This window comes from Carassius gibelio, chromosome A5 (assembly GCF_023724105.1).
Source record: "Carassius gibelio isolate Cgi1373 ecotype wild population from Czech Republic chromosome A5, carGib1.2-hapl.c, whole genome shotgun sequence".
NCBI lineage: Eukaryota > Metazoa > Chordata > Actinopteri > Cypriniformes > Cyprinidae > Carassius > Carassius gibelio.
Genome location: NC_068375.1, coordinates 29,606,470 through 29,622,375, shown reverse-complemented (window position 1 = coordinate 29,622,375; position 15,906 = coordinate 29,606,470). Strand labels below are relative to the sequence as shown.

General features: G+C 39.5%; 2 protein-coding genes across 3 annotated transcripts in view; both read right to left on the bottom strand.

Moving 5' to 3' along the window:
* LOC128010972 (GAS2-like protein 2) overlaps nt 1–3,338 on the bottom strand; it is a 46,289-nt gene extending 42,951 nt beyond the window's left edge. The window contains exon 1 of the mRNA XM_052593053.1: nt 1,614–3,338. Within this exon, the coding sequence (XP_052449013.1) occupies nt 1,614–2,300 (687 nt within the window). The 5' untranslated portion in view covers nt 2,301–3,338. The remainder of the gene's footprint in view (nt 1–1,613) is intronic.
* A 1,892-nt stretch (nt 3,339–5,230) lies between these two features.
* On the bottom strand, nt 5,231–15,122 carry LOC128011140 (RNA-binding protein EWS). 2 transcript variants are annotated; one of them, XM_052593280.1, is made up of 16 exons: nt 15,026–15,122; nt 14,079–14,115; nt 13,922–13,976; nt 13,650–13,812; nt 10,666–10,849; nt 10,014–10,279; nt 9,772–9,910; nt 7,971–8,008; nt 7,548–7,580; nt 6,951–7,063; nt 6,717–6,846; nt 6,432–6,545; nt 6,218–6,344; nt 5,995–6,092; nt 5,672–5,885; nt 5,231–5,574 (listed from the first exon to the last, which is right to left on the bottom strand). In XM_052593280.1, the coding sequence occupies exons 1-16, from the start codon at nt 15,039–15,041 to the stop codon at nt 5,538–5,540; spliced, it is 1,764 nt and encodes a 587-aa protein (XP_052449240.1). In that variant the 5' UTR covers nt 15,042–15,122; the 3' UTR covers nt 5,231–5,537. The 2 variants fall into 2 exon arrangements, with proteins under 2 accessions (XP_052449240.1, XP_052449230.1); XM_052593270.1 differs by having other exon boundaries at nt 6,218–6,545; nt 15,026–15,102.
* Between the last annotated feature and the right edge of the window lie 784 nt (nt 15,123–15,906).

The following is a 15,906-nucleotide window of genomic DNA, read 5'->3' as shown; positions in this document are numbered from 1 at the left end:
TAACTCAAAAAAACCCATGCAAAAAGATAACAAAAAATAATGAGTTAAGTCAACAAAAGATTTTTTTACAGTGTAAATGGAGTGAAGAGAGGGAAATAATAATAACCACATCAGCCCAGCGGCACACAGTAACTGGGACGCAGTCAAATTAAGTCCCTGTGCACCAGTCAGTGCTTGTGGGAGATTGCAAATTCCCCCCTGATGTTCCCAAGTATTTGTAACTTCAACATATTTATAATGTCAACATAATTGGATGAGAGCAGATTATCAAGACTGGCAATAGCACAATGCAAACTGAAGAAGCATCTTGGAAAACTGCAATATTTGTGCTTCCGGCTGTGGCAAAGAAGCTTAATCAAATAAGAAGGACGTGTCCATCAGTCACTCTGTATTTAAATACTCAACCGTCTCACTAACTTACTAACACAGACCAGGATCCAATATTTCTGATCCTAAAAGAACAACCTTTCACCCTCGAGGACACACATGTGAGATATGCCATGGACAGTCAGCATTACACATGACCAGGGTAAAAGAAAATGAGCAGACTCTGATGTCACACACTTTCTGACCTTTCATCCTGTACACACACAAAGATCCACTCACAAGACCAGATAATGTCAAGCACTTGAATCACTGGGACAAAACAGGCTACAAAATTGAACAAATAAAAGCTATCTATTTTGTACAGGGTCAGAGGCACGTCTGGATAAAACTTCCTACGTTTTCTCACAAAAGATGTTAACACGCAATATGAGTCAAACCCATGAGAAAATCAAAATTATAAATATTTACAAATCTGGCATTGACGTCAATGAATGAATTCAGATGTTTCAAACTAATTTCCCTCATAATTTATTGACACATGGTTATAATATAAGTTACAATTACTTGAAAAACAATAAAACATGCCTGGGTATCTTTAATCAACTCATGGCAAGTGAAATATTGAAAAAAGAAACCTAACAGTGAAGGACGGTTTTTATTTTATTTTTATTTTTTTTAATGAATTTGTAATCTATTCTTATATTATAGAATAACTGTAGAATTATCTATATCAAATGAGAAGAAAATGGAAATAGATAGATTGGTTTTCACTGCACTGGTATTCTAGTGTTCCAAGTGAAATTTTCCAATTTAACAAACTAGATGAAGTTGTCAAAATATGCTTTGTCCCATGTTTTAAAAATGAGTTCAGTGAGGTTATTCTTCCTAAGCTCTTCATTTGGGATGTAGAGCATCTAAGGTAAAAGTTGAATTCAGTGCAAGTCAAAATTTGACTTATATCTGCAGTACATAGAAGCACTGGAAGAGTGCTAAAGAAGCAAGCTGCGATAACCTACATGTAATATCTGGTCCATATAAACACACAGTTTAACACAACAAACTAACCACTGACACCAGATATCAACATCAATCCAGCACTTTGCACAACACATCCATGTATGGAGTTTTAACATGTAGGATGTTGAAATGCAACATGTCGAATACTATCAATCTGTAGTGTGTATTACCAGATTACGAATTAACCCACTGATTGCTCCTATAATAATAACCCACTGATTGCTACTATAATGAACCCGAGTGAGTGTGCTGACAGCTGTCAAACTCACCAGCTCGTCCAGGTTGCGCATATCCAGCAGGACTCTCTTCTGCTGCTGGTGCCAGCGGGCCAGCAGCTCTGGGTCGGGCTCGCCGATGCTCTCCTTGCGGCTGTACGTCCTGCTCGGCGGGCTCTGCGACTCCCCCAGAGCCTCCGACAGGTTCTCCTGGTCCCGTATCTCCTCCTCGATCTCCTCCTCGAGTTGAATCAACATGGGGGCCAGCATGCCAAATTTGGCCCCCCGGCGAGCCACCTCCAGCAGGCACAGCACGAAGTTCTTCTCGTTACACCTCTCCACCAGGTCGTTGGTCTCGAACATGAGCACATCTTTGATCCAGAGCTCCTGCCTGCACCAGCCGATGAAGTTCGATACGTTGTCTCTGGCCAAAAACGATCCCGGTATGACGTTCCTCGACTGGAAGACCACGTCCTTGCTGGGTATCTGCAACAAAAGCGCCGCATCTGGATACTTCGTCTTGAAGTCGTGGGCGGCGCGATTCACGTTGTTGGCATGCCGGCAGAGCGCGCAGCCGGTCTCCAGACCCTCCATAAAAGTGTCCGCCGTGATGTCCAGGTCGTACAGCGTGTTCAGCCATTCAGCCAGATCCTCCTTCATGGCATACAGGTATTCCTCGCTGGACTTGAACGGCCTGATGCTTTTGGAGGCGGCGGATTGAATGTTGCTCTGATCGGCCATATTATAGGAAAACGTGTATCAATCAAGGCACGAAATGACGCACGACTGTCTCGTACAGTAATCCTCCATAAACAGCGTTAGGAATGGCATAACGACGCGCGGTAGGAGCTCCTAAAGCGGGCCGCTTTGACTCGCCAGCGCGCCGCGGTACAGCTGTGGGATTCCGCGATGGATTCCGGATGTCTGTGAGATACCCGCCTCCTTCAATGACCACATAGCAATTGCTCATCCCCCCGTGGAGGTCCGGACCGAAACAGAAACAGGACAATTATCAGAACATGACAGCTCGGCGACATACTATCCGTCTCGCTATCGTTGTGTATGAGGAACATCCGCCCTGACTAACAGCGCTCCGCGATGCCTCGTTTATTCATTCGTTCACACCAGTTGGGAGGACGCATGGCCGATTGAGGCAGGAAGGCAGCCCCGGTCTACTGGGACACTTTAATATAATCTTCGTCAGTTGGAAATGATCCGACCGTCCTATGCGCCGCCTCCGTCATAACTCGTTGAGCTGCAGTGGCATTGAGTTACATCTCATTACAGGATCAACGGCAACGTTATCCCTGTGCATGCCATTTCTTTCAAACGCCCAAAGTCGCTGCCAATGGACAAACCGTTCGAATTTGCATCTGACATTCGGCTGATACCGATCATGTTTATTTAAACTAATTTTTTGTTTTGCAGTCGAGCGAAAATAGAAACGAGGATGTTGATTTTGTTATCATATCCAATTTGCATGTTGGGAAAAGGCAGCCCGTGATTGCTTCCCGCTTGTAAAAATAAAATAAAAATAAAAAATATGGATCATGTAATACGTTTGCTCGGAGAGAAACTGTTTTGGGTTAAATAAGTGTACCGGTGATACAACCGGTTCTTGACTCGAGAACTGCTCCAGCAGTGGGCGTGTGCGCTCGGTATTCGGCTCGCTGCACATGCTGCTCTGCTCGTGTTCATCTTTAGTTTTCTTCACGGCAGTTCAGTCAGTGTACTGTTTGAGTAATTACTCCGGGATATTGGTTTATTTCGAATCGGAGTGTCAGCCACGGTAAAAATAAAAAAAGTCAATCATTTAAATATTTTTTGGATTTGGTAACTCGAACCGTTTCAAACGATTCAGTCCGTTTTGGTGAACCGGTTCAACCGGTTCACTAACAAGCGGTCAAATCGAACGATTCGTTTGCGAACCGGACATCGTTAAAAATTATTTTGCCAAACATCAATTATGACTGTCAAATTAAATTAATATGGTTATCCAACAAGCACTGTTCCTGTTAGGGCTCCAAACCTTTAGTTAAGGCTCATTCACACTACTTTGTCAATGGTCTTGGTCATCAGCAAATGAAAGGGTCCATTCTGAATAGACAAAAGACACACATGCAGACATCATCATGATGTTAATCAGCACTCATTTGTCTCCTTAAAACAACCAGTTCAGTGGCTGTAGGACAACTGATGGTCTGTCTTCAGAAACTCAACTCTTAATCTTCAATGCCACAGTAAGAAGACAAAAGCTTAGAGGAAAAGGACTCGAAATATGAGTATTTAGACGTCATGGTTTAATATAATCCTTCCGAATGTGTCTTCCTAAAGTGTTGTAATAGCAGATCAGAAATTATCCATATGACACAGGATCAAGTGTCCATAAATTCCATCACCAGAGTCATCCGATTTTAAATCACTTTTGGCTGGAAGTTTTTTTTTACAGTGCGTCACCAAACAAGATTTAAATCACTCCCACTCTCTTCTAAATATAACATCAGACCAACTATAACATTGCAATTGTGCATTGTTGAGCCTTCATCACACTTTCTTGTCTGCATGATCCCATAACATGAGATCTGAGAGTATAAGTGGACATTTTTCTATTTCCTGCTCTTGTTGCTTAACGTCAGGCAGTGTGCTCTTCAATAGCTTTTCCAGGACTGCAGCACTGTGTGATTTCAACAGCAGCCATGCAGCCAAAGGGAGGCCCTTACTTTGATTTGAAAAGTGTCCATTGTTTCTTTAAGAGAGCTAGTTGGAGGGGAGGACTCGCGTTAAGAGAAGCAATGAGATCATTCTTTGAGGCCTGGATGAATCAGCTTTTCTGTAAAGTGTGAACACATGCACAAAAGCCAGTTCATTCCACAGCTCTCTAGCAAATGAGCATTTGGCTCCTAGATGTCAGATAAAAAGGCATCAATGAAGTTGAAATGAAACCCTATGCCATTCTATGCACTGAAATATTCTTGACAGAACTGTGGTTTATTCAAATGATATGCCATTAAATTAGATAAAAACTTTAGATGGTTTTTGAAAGGCTTCAAAGCTGGTGCAAGCATCATCCTGCCAGTTCCTGACAACACTTCAATTAATAGCAACGATTCAACATTAGGCTCTTGGTGAACACGTACCAGATGCTTTGCAATATGAAGTAAAATGTTGATAACTGTTTCCAGTTTCACACCAATCCACTGTTTCAACTCAAGCTGAACATCAGATCAGAAAATAAACATTCTACACAGCTAGATTGAACAGCTTTACATTGGAATAATGAATTCTTGAAAATGAAAAAAAAAAAAAACACACTAAAAATTCAGACAATTCAGTGTTCATTAAGGTGCGAACGGAGGCTTAGTAATGCTCTGATAACAGAGTTGGCATCCTTTTACTTTGTACGCAGCAGATAAATCTGCTCATTCATGCACATGGTAGTGATGGAAACTAAAACAAATGAGACACCTAATGGCTAAAGATCTGAATTGCAGCCATTTAAATGGGTTGGGCATGTTTTAAACAAATGTTACATTACTGTTTTGAAACGTCCTATATAACCCCATTAACTAATTTAAAGACATTAGACAGCATGTATAAATTAATAATTGCTGCCAGCTACAGAAAGCTATAAACACATGACAAGTATACAAAAAAAAAAAAAACCTAAACAATGGAGGTGGAAAAGTTTATTCTTTTTTTTAAAAAAAGTTCAAAAGTACAGTTACATAGAGAGACACAAGACGGACATCCCCAAAAACGCTGACTACAGGGCAGAGTATCTTAAAAGGAAAAAAAGACCATTACTGCATACAAAAAAAAAAAAACCTAAAGGTTCAACTAAAACCACAAAGTGTTACTGAAATTAAAAACAAAGCAAAAAAAAAAAAAAAAAAAAGATCTCCATGTATAAATATGGAATCATAAATAAAAATGACTTTAAAATTTCTCTGTAAATTTCCTTTTGCTTGATGCACCATCTCAGTAGGGTCTGTCTCTGCGCTCCTGACGATGATCCCTGTTAAATAAAAGAAAATATGCATCAAGCACATGAAACAGCACAGACAAAAGCGGTTTACATTTATCCTGTTATACTCACAGTAAGTGACGCTCACCTCATATCCATCTTGCCTGGGGGTCCCATGCCTCTCCTGCCCCCTCTGTCCATAGGAGGACCACCCCTACCTCCTCTGAATCCACCCCGGTCCATACCACCACGGCCTCCTCTAAAGCCACCGCGATCCCCTCCCCAGCCTCCACGCATGCCCCCCGGACCACCACGATCCATTCCCCTGCCGCCCCTCATTCCACCCCTGCCACGATCACCACCTGAATATACAGTTAAAACAAATCATGCTTTTTCTATTACACAACATAAATCTCAGTCACAGACACTTAGAGATCAGCTGATGAGAGAAAACGGTTAATCTGCGTGTACCTCCAGGAGGGAAGGACGGACCTCCAAGGCCTTCAGGTTTTGGAGCTTTACATTGGTTACACTCCGTTCTCCAGGAGAAGTTCTGATTTCCACATCCACTGTAATGAAATTTGAGGTAGACAGCCAGAAAAATACATTAATCTTTCATGCTTATTCAACCGGTCTCACGTATTGCAAAATAGAGGCCTCAAATTGTTTGCTTAAACAGTTAAGCATCACTCACGGACTGGGACACTCCCAGTCTCCAGCTCTCTTCTGTGTGTTGCCTCCAGGAGGCCCATTCCAACCCATTCCACCTCGAGGGCCTCCACGGGGGGGGAAACCACCTCTCTCTCCTCCTCTTCCCATTCCTGGTGGCATATAAAACAAAACCCCTATTACAATACAGAAAGACCCTCTACTTGAAGGATTCCCGCTGGTTTGAGGATGCAACATACCTCCACGGTCCATCCCAGGGCCACCTCTCATTGGCATTCCTCCTCTCATACCTCCCATCATAGGTTTCCTGCGAGCCATAGCCACCTTGATCCTCCGGCCTTGGAATTCTTTACCTGGTGTATGAGCAGCAGGTAAATGATCGAGAACGCATTTAAAAGTGAAAATTATATCTTGATTGAAACGGGCAGAATAATGTTAACCAACTGACAGCTCAAGGAAATAATCTGAATGTGACCATTCCAAGTTAATGTAACAAGTTAACAGATTTATTTTAAGAAATTAACCATCAAAGTATTCGACAGCGGCTTTGGCAATGGCAGGCTCCTCATAGGACAGTGTGGCATCTCCCTTTGGTTTGCCAGAATCTTTATCGGTATAGATGTTTATGGCTGGTTGGTTCAAACGCCGATTTATCTGAAAAATAATAAGGGTCAAGAAAATTGTCAGCTATCACAATAGCTGAATTCTGATAAAAGACTGCTGTTATTTAGAATTAATCTAGTTATTTGGCTTCTCACCCGTATGGCTCCACAGTGTTTGAAGAAGTCTGCCATCTCTGGTAGAGTTGCATTCTCAGTGAGGCCTGTGATGTAGATGGTGCTGTTCTCAGAGTCCTGCTCTCCTGGACGTCCTGTTGTAATGGGAGAGAAACAAGTTTAACGGTTTCATATACATTCAACTTGATGGTTTAAAAAAAAAAAAAAAAGACTTTAAAGAATCCTCCCACTCTACTACAACGATGCGTTTTACTTGATCATATATAGTAAGAATGGCAATATTTGAAATTACATTTGAAAATACCAGTTTTCCATTTTAACCTTTCAAAAATAAAAATGTATCATTGTAATGGCAAAGCTGAACTTTCAGAAGCCATTACTACAGTCTCAGTGTCAAATGAGCCTTCAGAATTCATTTTAATATGCTGATTGTGTTCAAGAAACATTAAAGTTGAATAGTAATTGCTGCTGCTTAACCACACCGTAACAAATGTGAAGTCTTTGTCACTTTTGTACAAGTGACTGCATCCTTGATTAATTCAGTTATTTTTTTTAAATACCAAAATTGTCATAAATGTACAAATATTAAATGGGGGAAGAGTAATTTACAACACATACCCATGTCACGATCCATTCCACCCCTCATGCCTTCTGGGTTTCCATGGATCAAAGAAGAGAAAGACAAGAAACACTATTAGGCCATGACATCACATCTTAAAAGCAAATCTGCCCATCTGTCAAGACAAAAAAACCTGCGAGCAGTATTAAGTACATTGAAAAGATGACCATTTTCAGGATTACCCTTGACCACAATAGATTCAATGAAATGAAAACAAAATGCAGAATTAAAAGATGCTTCTGTCAAAAGGACACATCTCAATTTTTGAAGAAATCCAAATATAAACCATAAGGACACTTTTTTTTTTTTTTTGGTTAAAAAAAGTGGCACACCAAATGGAATCTCTTAAGGACACATAGGCGTGAATGGCCTCTAAATTAACACGAGTGGACTAGCCAATGGAATACGCTTTAGGAACTTACCACCAGGCTTATTGAAGCCCCCTCTGTCTCCAGCGATGCTAAACATGAAGATATGAAGGCGATATTCCTTTTAGTCTCCAACCATAGGACTTGAGTAGGAAATGAACACAATATTTCCCCCTAACTTTGCAAATGCCCCATGTGAAAAATGTACAGTGTATTTCAGTAACTAACTGGGCTGCTTCATGACTTCTATAACAGTTTATAAAAAGGTATTTAACAGTTTGATCGCACCAATTTAAAAAAAGACATCACATAGGACCAGAAATACATTCCCTTTTGTAAACCTTTTTTAAAATGGGAAGAATTGTCAAGTCAGCTTGGTGCCTCATGCTTTGGGCTACACCCAATATAAAATGAATGTTGAAGAAAATTTAAATACAGCAATCCTGTTGTGGAAAAAATCCCTTTAACTACCAGCAAAATATCAGCACTGAACAAAAGTACACAAAATTATATAGTACAAAATGACAAATATTTACAAAAGGTTGATAAGTATATCAGAAAAAAAAAAAAAAAAAAAAAAAAATCACAAAGGCTGTAAAAGAAAATATGATCCAAACATTAGCTAAATAAAAACAAAAGAAAATTCCCCATGGTTCTTTGAGCTGTCGCCTTTGAAATGGAAAAAGGTACTTAAAGAATAAGTACTGCTGTTCTTACATCGATCTCTGAAACCTGCAGCGTATAAATGTGACAAAGAATGTTAAAACAAGACCTTTGAAATAAGAAAACAGTTCACAAATGCAATATTTTAAGTACATGAAATTGTATAAAATGTAAATATCAGAAATGTTTAATTGCATGCTCACCGTCCCTTGAAACATGAATTCAGTTGGACCAGAAAAAACTTGATTTTCCGTTTTCATTTGGAGTCAGTGATTTCTTACTAATTTAATGGGTTAATAAAACCAACCTACTGAGAAGTGTTTGAAAAACGGTTTATGCATAACTAAACTCATATCTCTGATTACCAACAAAGCATTTAAATGTTTGCGTGTCCATTAAATATTCAAGGATTCGGTTTAAAGTTACTCCAACCATTTTATTTAAAAGAACAACTTTCTTTCAATGTCAAACCAACCCTTCTGCTTACATTCACCATTTTGAAACTGGATAACTTTCGGCATATTCAATTGACAAAAGTTCCATTCAGAATTTAAAACACAGTAAATAAGAACAACTTAAATGCCCATGATTGTGTGCCACCGTCTGCTGCTATAAAATTACACCGTAAACTACTCATTTTTCCAAGAATGATGCGTTTGCGCTAATTTTTCCTTCCCCCCCCCCATTCAAACTCTACAGCAGTAGAGATCCTCATAAAGCATTTGAAAAACCAAAAGGTTTTAAATTTGGTAGGCAGCTTACTGCATCGAAAGAAATAAGTTTAAAATAAGAGACCTTGACACCAAACAAAACCTCAAAACGTTGACACCACCACACTTGAAATAAGTATAATAAAGAAAAGGCAAAGACCAGTAAGCTGAGCTTTGCAAGAACAAAAACGAATTTCTCAGTCTTAGAATAAAGCATAAAAGCATTAAAGGCCCCTCCAAAAATGTAATCGTACCAATAACGTTTTGTAATATGCAAGACCAAACAAAATATCCCTGCAACAATACCTTTGAGGTATTATGGAACCCCCTACAAATTAAATACAAGGTTGAATGAACCACATAACTCCACTCTTCGTAGACTTCCATTCATATAAACCCTGCTTGTGCTGAGTGATTCCGCTCAGTGAAAATAGTGAGCGGGAGAGCAAAGAACAGTTAGTTATATTAAAGTCTAAACTTACCCCATGCCTCCGCGGCCCATACCCCCACGCCCACGAGGACCTCCACGATCATAACCACCTCTGCCAGAATCTCCTGGGTATCCACCCCGCTGCTGTGACCCTGGGTAGCCTCCGCTCACACCACCCTGACTGTAACTGTCTACAGAAAAGATCAAACATTAAGCATATGGCCTTAATTCAATAAGAAACTTACTAGAAAAAAAAAAATATTACATTTAGAAACAATTAAAAAGCACCCTTACTATAAGCACTTTGCTGGTTGTATTCATTTTGTGATGCACTCTGCTGGCCGTATGGTGGTTGACCATAAGAACTGTTCCCCTGAGGAGGGTAGGCAGCAGTTGGGCCTTGCTGGTGCTGCTGAGGTGGCTGTCCCTGGCCATAGCTGCTCTGCTGCTGTTGCCCATAGCCCGGCTGCTGAGCCTGGTACCCACCCTGAGACTGAGAATAAGCTCCAGGCTGGGAATAGGCACCTTGGTTGTAGGCCGGCTGGCCACTTGCACTATAGCTGCAAAATAAAAGGCACACACAACATACGGTTTAAAAGGACACATTATATTGATAAAAACAGACAGTAAAGACTTTGTTACAAAACTGTTACTAAATGCGGTCCTTTAGAACTTCATATTCAAAACCGCACAATGGTTTTCAACATTAATAATATTAAGAAATCTTTCTTCAGCATCAAGTTAGAATATTAGAAATATCAGTATTTTAACAACCTCTTTGAACTTATACACTTACTACCGAAAGAAACAAATGGGATTTGCATGGGAACGCTTCAATTAAAATGGCCTTTAGGCTCAGGAAGTAAGAAATAACATATGGAAATACTGTGGGAGCCTCCATAGGAACATCCTGTTGATGTGATGCTCTAGGAGACGGTCCAGTTACCTCTGAGGAGCAGAGGCAGCAGGCTGCTGGCTGTAGCCAGAATAGGCCGCCTGGGTGGAGTATCCGGGCTGGGAGCCATAGGAGGCCTGGGCAGCAGGGGCCGCAGTGGAGGTGCTGTAGCTGCTGGCCCCGTAATTCTGTGCAGGCTGACTATAAGCTCCTGGCTGTGCAGTTCCATACGCAGCTGAAAGGAAGAATAATGATTTAACAGTTATGAGAACACGGCATGATGTGAAAAGGTTCACTTAAGGAGGAAGGAATTTCTAAGCCTAACAAAAGGCGTGGGAAGTATTAAAGCCACAATTGTCAACAATTTTCAATAAATATTTGCAATAAATCTACTTTTTCAGATCATTTTAACCAATACACCGAAACACTTTGCAGTGCTTGCAAATTTCCTCCAAGCTTCTTGGTCTTTGCATTTCTCTGAGAATCAAACCGAAATCACAATGAAGTGTAGAAAAATTGTGCAATAAGAGGAATAGTGCACCTCCAAAAAAAAAAAAAAAAAAAAAAAAATTAACTGAATATTTACTTATCCCATCCAAGATGTAGAGGATGTTTTTCCCCTCTAGTAAAACAGATTGAGAAATGTAACAATTACATTAACCAGTGGATCCTCTGCACTGAATAAGGTGCCATCAGAATGAGTTTTTTTTTTAAACACCTGATATAAAAAAAAAAAAAAAATCCAAACATATTCAGCCCATTAAATAATGTTCTTGTGAAGTGAAATTATGCATGTTTTTAAATTCCATCAAAATATTCTTAACCTCAAACTAGGGCTGGGTGGTATGGCACAAAATAAAATAGCTTTTTTTATTCTTTTGACTGATTTGATTTGACTAGTTAAGCCAAATGTTATTTCAATAGACAACAGAACCAATAGATTTAAAGGACTTGAACAACCCCCAAAAAACCGAGCCATGCTGTACTGAGCTGTGCAAAGCAGTGGAAAAGCGCCATTACATTGAAAAATGAAGGGCCTATAATTTATGGTAGGTTTAACTGATAGGACCGAATACAAAAAAAAAAAAAAAAAACGTTAGAGATTGATTTGCATTTCAGTGAGTGAAATGATCAAGCAAAACATGACTTAGTACTTGGTGCAGAAACCCTTGTTGGCAAGAACAGAGGAAAGACTTCTTGTAGTTGGTCACCAGGTCTGCACACATCTCAGGAAAGATTTTGATCCACTCCTCTTTACAGAGCCTTTCTAAATCCTTAGAGGAACACTCCACTTTTTAGAAAATAGGCTCATTTTTCAACTCCCCTGGAGCTACATTTGAGTTCTACCGTTTTCAAATCCATTCAGCCAATCTCTGGCCTGGCAGTAGCACTTTCAGCTTAGCATTGAATCCGATTAAACAGTTAGCATCTCACACAAAAATGACCAAAGAATTTCTATATTTTTTTCCTCATTTAAAACTTTACTCTTCTATAGTTATATCATGTACTCAGACCGACGGAAAGTGAAGAGTCACAATTTCTAGGCCGATATGGCTAGGAACTATACTCTCATTCAGGTGTAATAAATCAAGGAACTTAGCCATGCCATGGATAGCAGCAGACACAGTGATATTACACAGAACCTGAAAATAGCCCCCAGCTAGTGTGTGTAGTTGCAGCTAGATACTAGTACAAAAACAAGTTAGTTTTTCTGAGATTTTAGCAGAGGTGTTTGTTGCACATCATAGAAGAAAATGTTAGCACCTGATAATTTTAACTGTTGGAGAAAACTGGTCAATTTTAAGCTTTTTTTGCACCATTTTCATCATCCGGGTTTAAAATCTACATTGTGTTGACGTCATGACTTGTGACGTGTTAATGGACTATAGTACATTGATGCGTCAGTGTCTATTAATTAATTGAGACCGCTTTTCCTGTGTCGATTTGCTATTACAGACGTTTCAGACTGTGAGATGACATTGTGCACATTAACAAAAACGTTCTTGGATCGAAGAGTTTGTTTTTCCTTTGTAATAATAGTTCAGCACAAGCGCGATTCATTCACTTGGTGAGCAGAGCCGTTTTTACAGCTCTGTAACACAACCGATCATAAGGCTTATATAAAAGCCACAGAATAAGCCTTAATTTGTCAAGGTCTAACACATTTAAATAAACGTTTTCGATACAGAATGCAAATTGGTGTGAATGTGTTTTATAACTCTGAAAGCGAAATGAAACTGTCTGAACATGAAGCTGTGTGTGCCATCTCCCTCTTCCGCTCAGAACCACACCCACTTTTTTGGCATCATTTAAAACTAACCAGTACTAAAAAGAGTGTGTGGGGGGGGGGGGGGGGTCATTACCTCTTTTAAGGGAACAGATACGAGTTAGGATAAAATACTTCAATATCTTCTCTTGCAATTTTATCATTGGGTAATAATACTGTATATAAACTGCAGGCACCAGGGAGCAGTTAATAATATGCAAGGCATTTAGATAGATTTAAAAAGCATGCATGTTATTTTCCTTTTCAAGAGTCACTATCACACATACGGAGCACCAAGCCACACCTCTAACACAGGCAGGGGTGTTTGTGGTCCACACAAAATACTCATTTGACATTGTCCCAAGTTACTGTAACTGTTATATGCTACAAGTCTTTTTTTTTTTGACAAACACCTTGACAATGGATTTTTTCTTATAAACATGCACTCTGTGCTTCAAGACATAAATCGATGGACTTGAGTCGAATGGATTACTTCTGGGTTGTCTATCAGCCATTTAAACTCATTCTGACAGCACCCACTCACTGCAGAGGATTATTTGTTGATCAAGTGGTGTAAAGTTACGTTTCTCAGTCTGTTCAGATTAAGAAAAATTTCCCTACATCTTGGGAGTAAACTTTAAGCAGTTTTTCATTTTTGGGTGAACTACTGCTTTAGTTCTGGAGCATTTCAAAGTTGTGCAGTCATGCTATATCACTATGACTAACAGGGAAATACTGGCGTTAAAGTGAATAAGATTTGCCTGCAGACCTGGCGCCGCGGCTGCTGCTGCTGCAGTTGTTGCTGCTTGTGCATATGAGGATGCATACTGCTGTTGTGCATACGCTCCAGCAGAGGGCGCTGCCTGACTGTAAGTGGAATCAGTTGCAGCAGCGGGTTGAGCATACGAGGCATAATCTTGCTGAGAATAACCCTGTCAAAAAAAAATTGTTGAATTACATGTCACTTTTCTTTTACACAAAATCATTAGATATGACAACATGGATTGCTACACTAGTTGAACTGTAAAGTGTTAGGCCTACCTGTGCAGTCTGTGCATAGCCCTGAGGAGGAGGGGTGGTGTATGCTGTGCCATACCTGTGTGACATTTTACGTATTATTGTTTTTATTTATTGTTTTAATAAATGACAAGCAAGCATTGTGTTAAGAAATACATTATGTTTATGGAGGTGGACTTACGACTGCTGTGCACCAGCCTGGTTGTAGCTGCTATAATCTACAGGAAAGTAAATTGCATAAAAGTTAGAATTACAGCAAACACTCTTAAAGCTGTATAATATCAGGAAAAAAGGTGCACACTGACTGCACATCAAGGGTTTCATTATAGCCTAAAAACGATGGGAGACGCAAGCATGACTTGGGCAAACACCTCAACACAGACAATGAATAACGTTACAGCCCCTGCTGAATCCCAGCCATTCAGTTGGAACAAAGCTTAAATCAGCAAAACAGTATTAGTTGTTTAAAGTGTTTAAGCAATCACAAGAAACAGGGGTCCGTGATATTAAACCAACACTAACATTTAAGTTAGGGAAATATGATACGTTTAAGAAAACCATGCATTTTAACGTTTACGATTCCGCGTTACTTTAACTAAAAACTGACGACGAAATGCCATCAAAACAAGACTTGCAAGAAATATCAGGTGCACGTTTATTTTGCAAAGCTCAACAAAGCAAGAGTGAACACTAAACACTAAACCGTGTCCGTCGCGGTGGCTGCGCTCTCTATCCCGCTGTTTTTAAACCACGCCTGCTAACGTTAGCTAATGTTTACGTAAGTGCGAAACAACGAGCTTTGGTTTTAGGCACTTAATGAACGAATAAACTTTTTTTAGAATAAAAGTTATTTCCTGGTGTTGGGATTTTTTTGCTCTTAGTGTACTATAAAATGAGTTTTAAAACCGGTGGGGTCGAGTTAACGATTCGTTAGCTTCAACCGAACACTGACCTAAAAACACAAACCGAGGCCGCGTGCTCGATGACTGTTGGGTTATACAAAAGCTCCCAAATTCTTAAGATTATTTAACATTTATATCATATGCAGTAATTTCTAGCAATTGCAAAGTACTGAAATTCAAAACAAAACGTAAATAACAAACTAAGGAAGAAAAAAAAAAACCTTACTCGTGACTGACGCCATTTTTCCGTTGGAGAACGTACGCAGTGTGCTCGACTGTGAGTCGCGCAGGCGTGAAATCAATATGGAACGTACCAACACACCAAGTGTACAGGGGCGGATTTAAGTTTCTGCTTGTTATTGTTAAAATGTTATTTGCCTGGTTATCTATACAATTGTTTCGATCAATTGATAATTAGAATAAAACAGTGTTATATAGTTGAGCAAATCCATAAATATAAATGTATTACATTTTATAAAACATATTCGAGTAACGTTAACCACCCCACCATTGCGCTTGCCCGTAAGAGGAAGTTATTCGCTGTCAAAATAAAAGTATGAGCAAATATGATTATTGGTGAAGCTATAAAATAAATTGGATATTTTTGTACCTTATAGTAAGCACACTCATCGTTTGTTGAAGTGTCTGTTAAACTATATGCTAGCATCGTAAGCTGGCAATGAGGTGAAACTAAAAACATGAATACATACATAATGATACTTATACCCAGTATCTAGACATTTACTTGTAATGATAGCAACCCAGAAAGTGATGCTTTCTTCAGTTTTCTGGCAATGCTTGACCATCTCTTTTCGGCATGGATATGGTTTGGCTTAACATTTTTAATAGTAATATTCATTTTTTGACTTGGCTCTGTTGTATTCATGCCAGTCTAAATTTAGCAACAGACTGGGATTTTCCTAGATTTTTTGGTAAGCAATGCATAGGACTATGATTCTAGATTCTAAACATTCAGTTCCTGATGTTCCTTGTGTATTGCAGATTTCATGTTCTACGCCTTCAGTAATGAAGAGATAACCTCATTTTTCTACAACTTTACACTGCTGCTGTGGATTGGGCCCTGTCAGAAGAGAAGATGGGGCACTT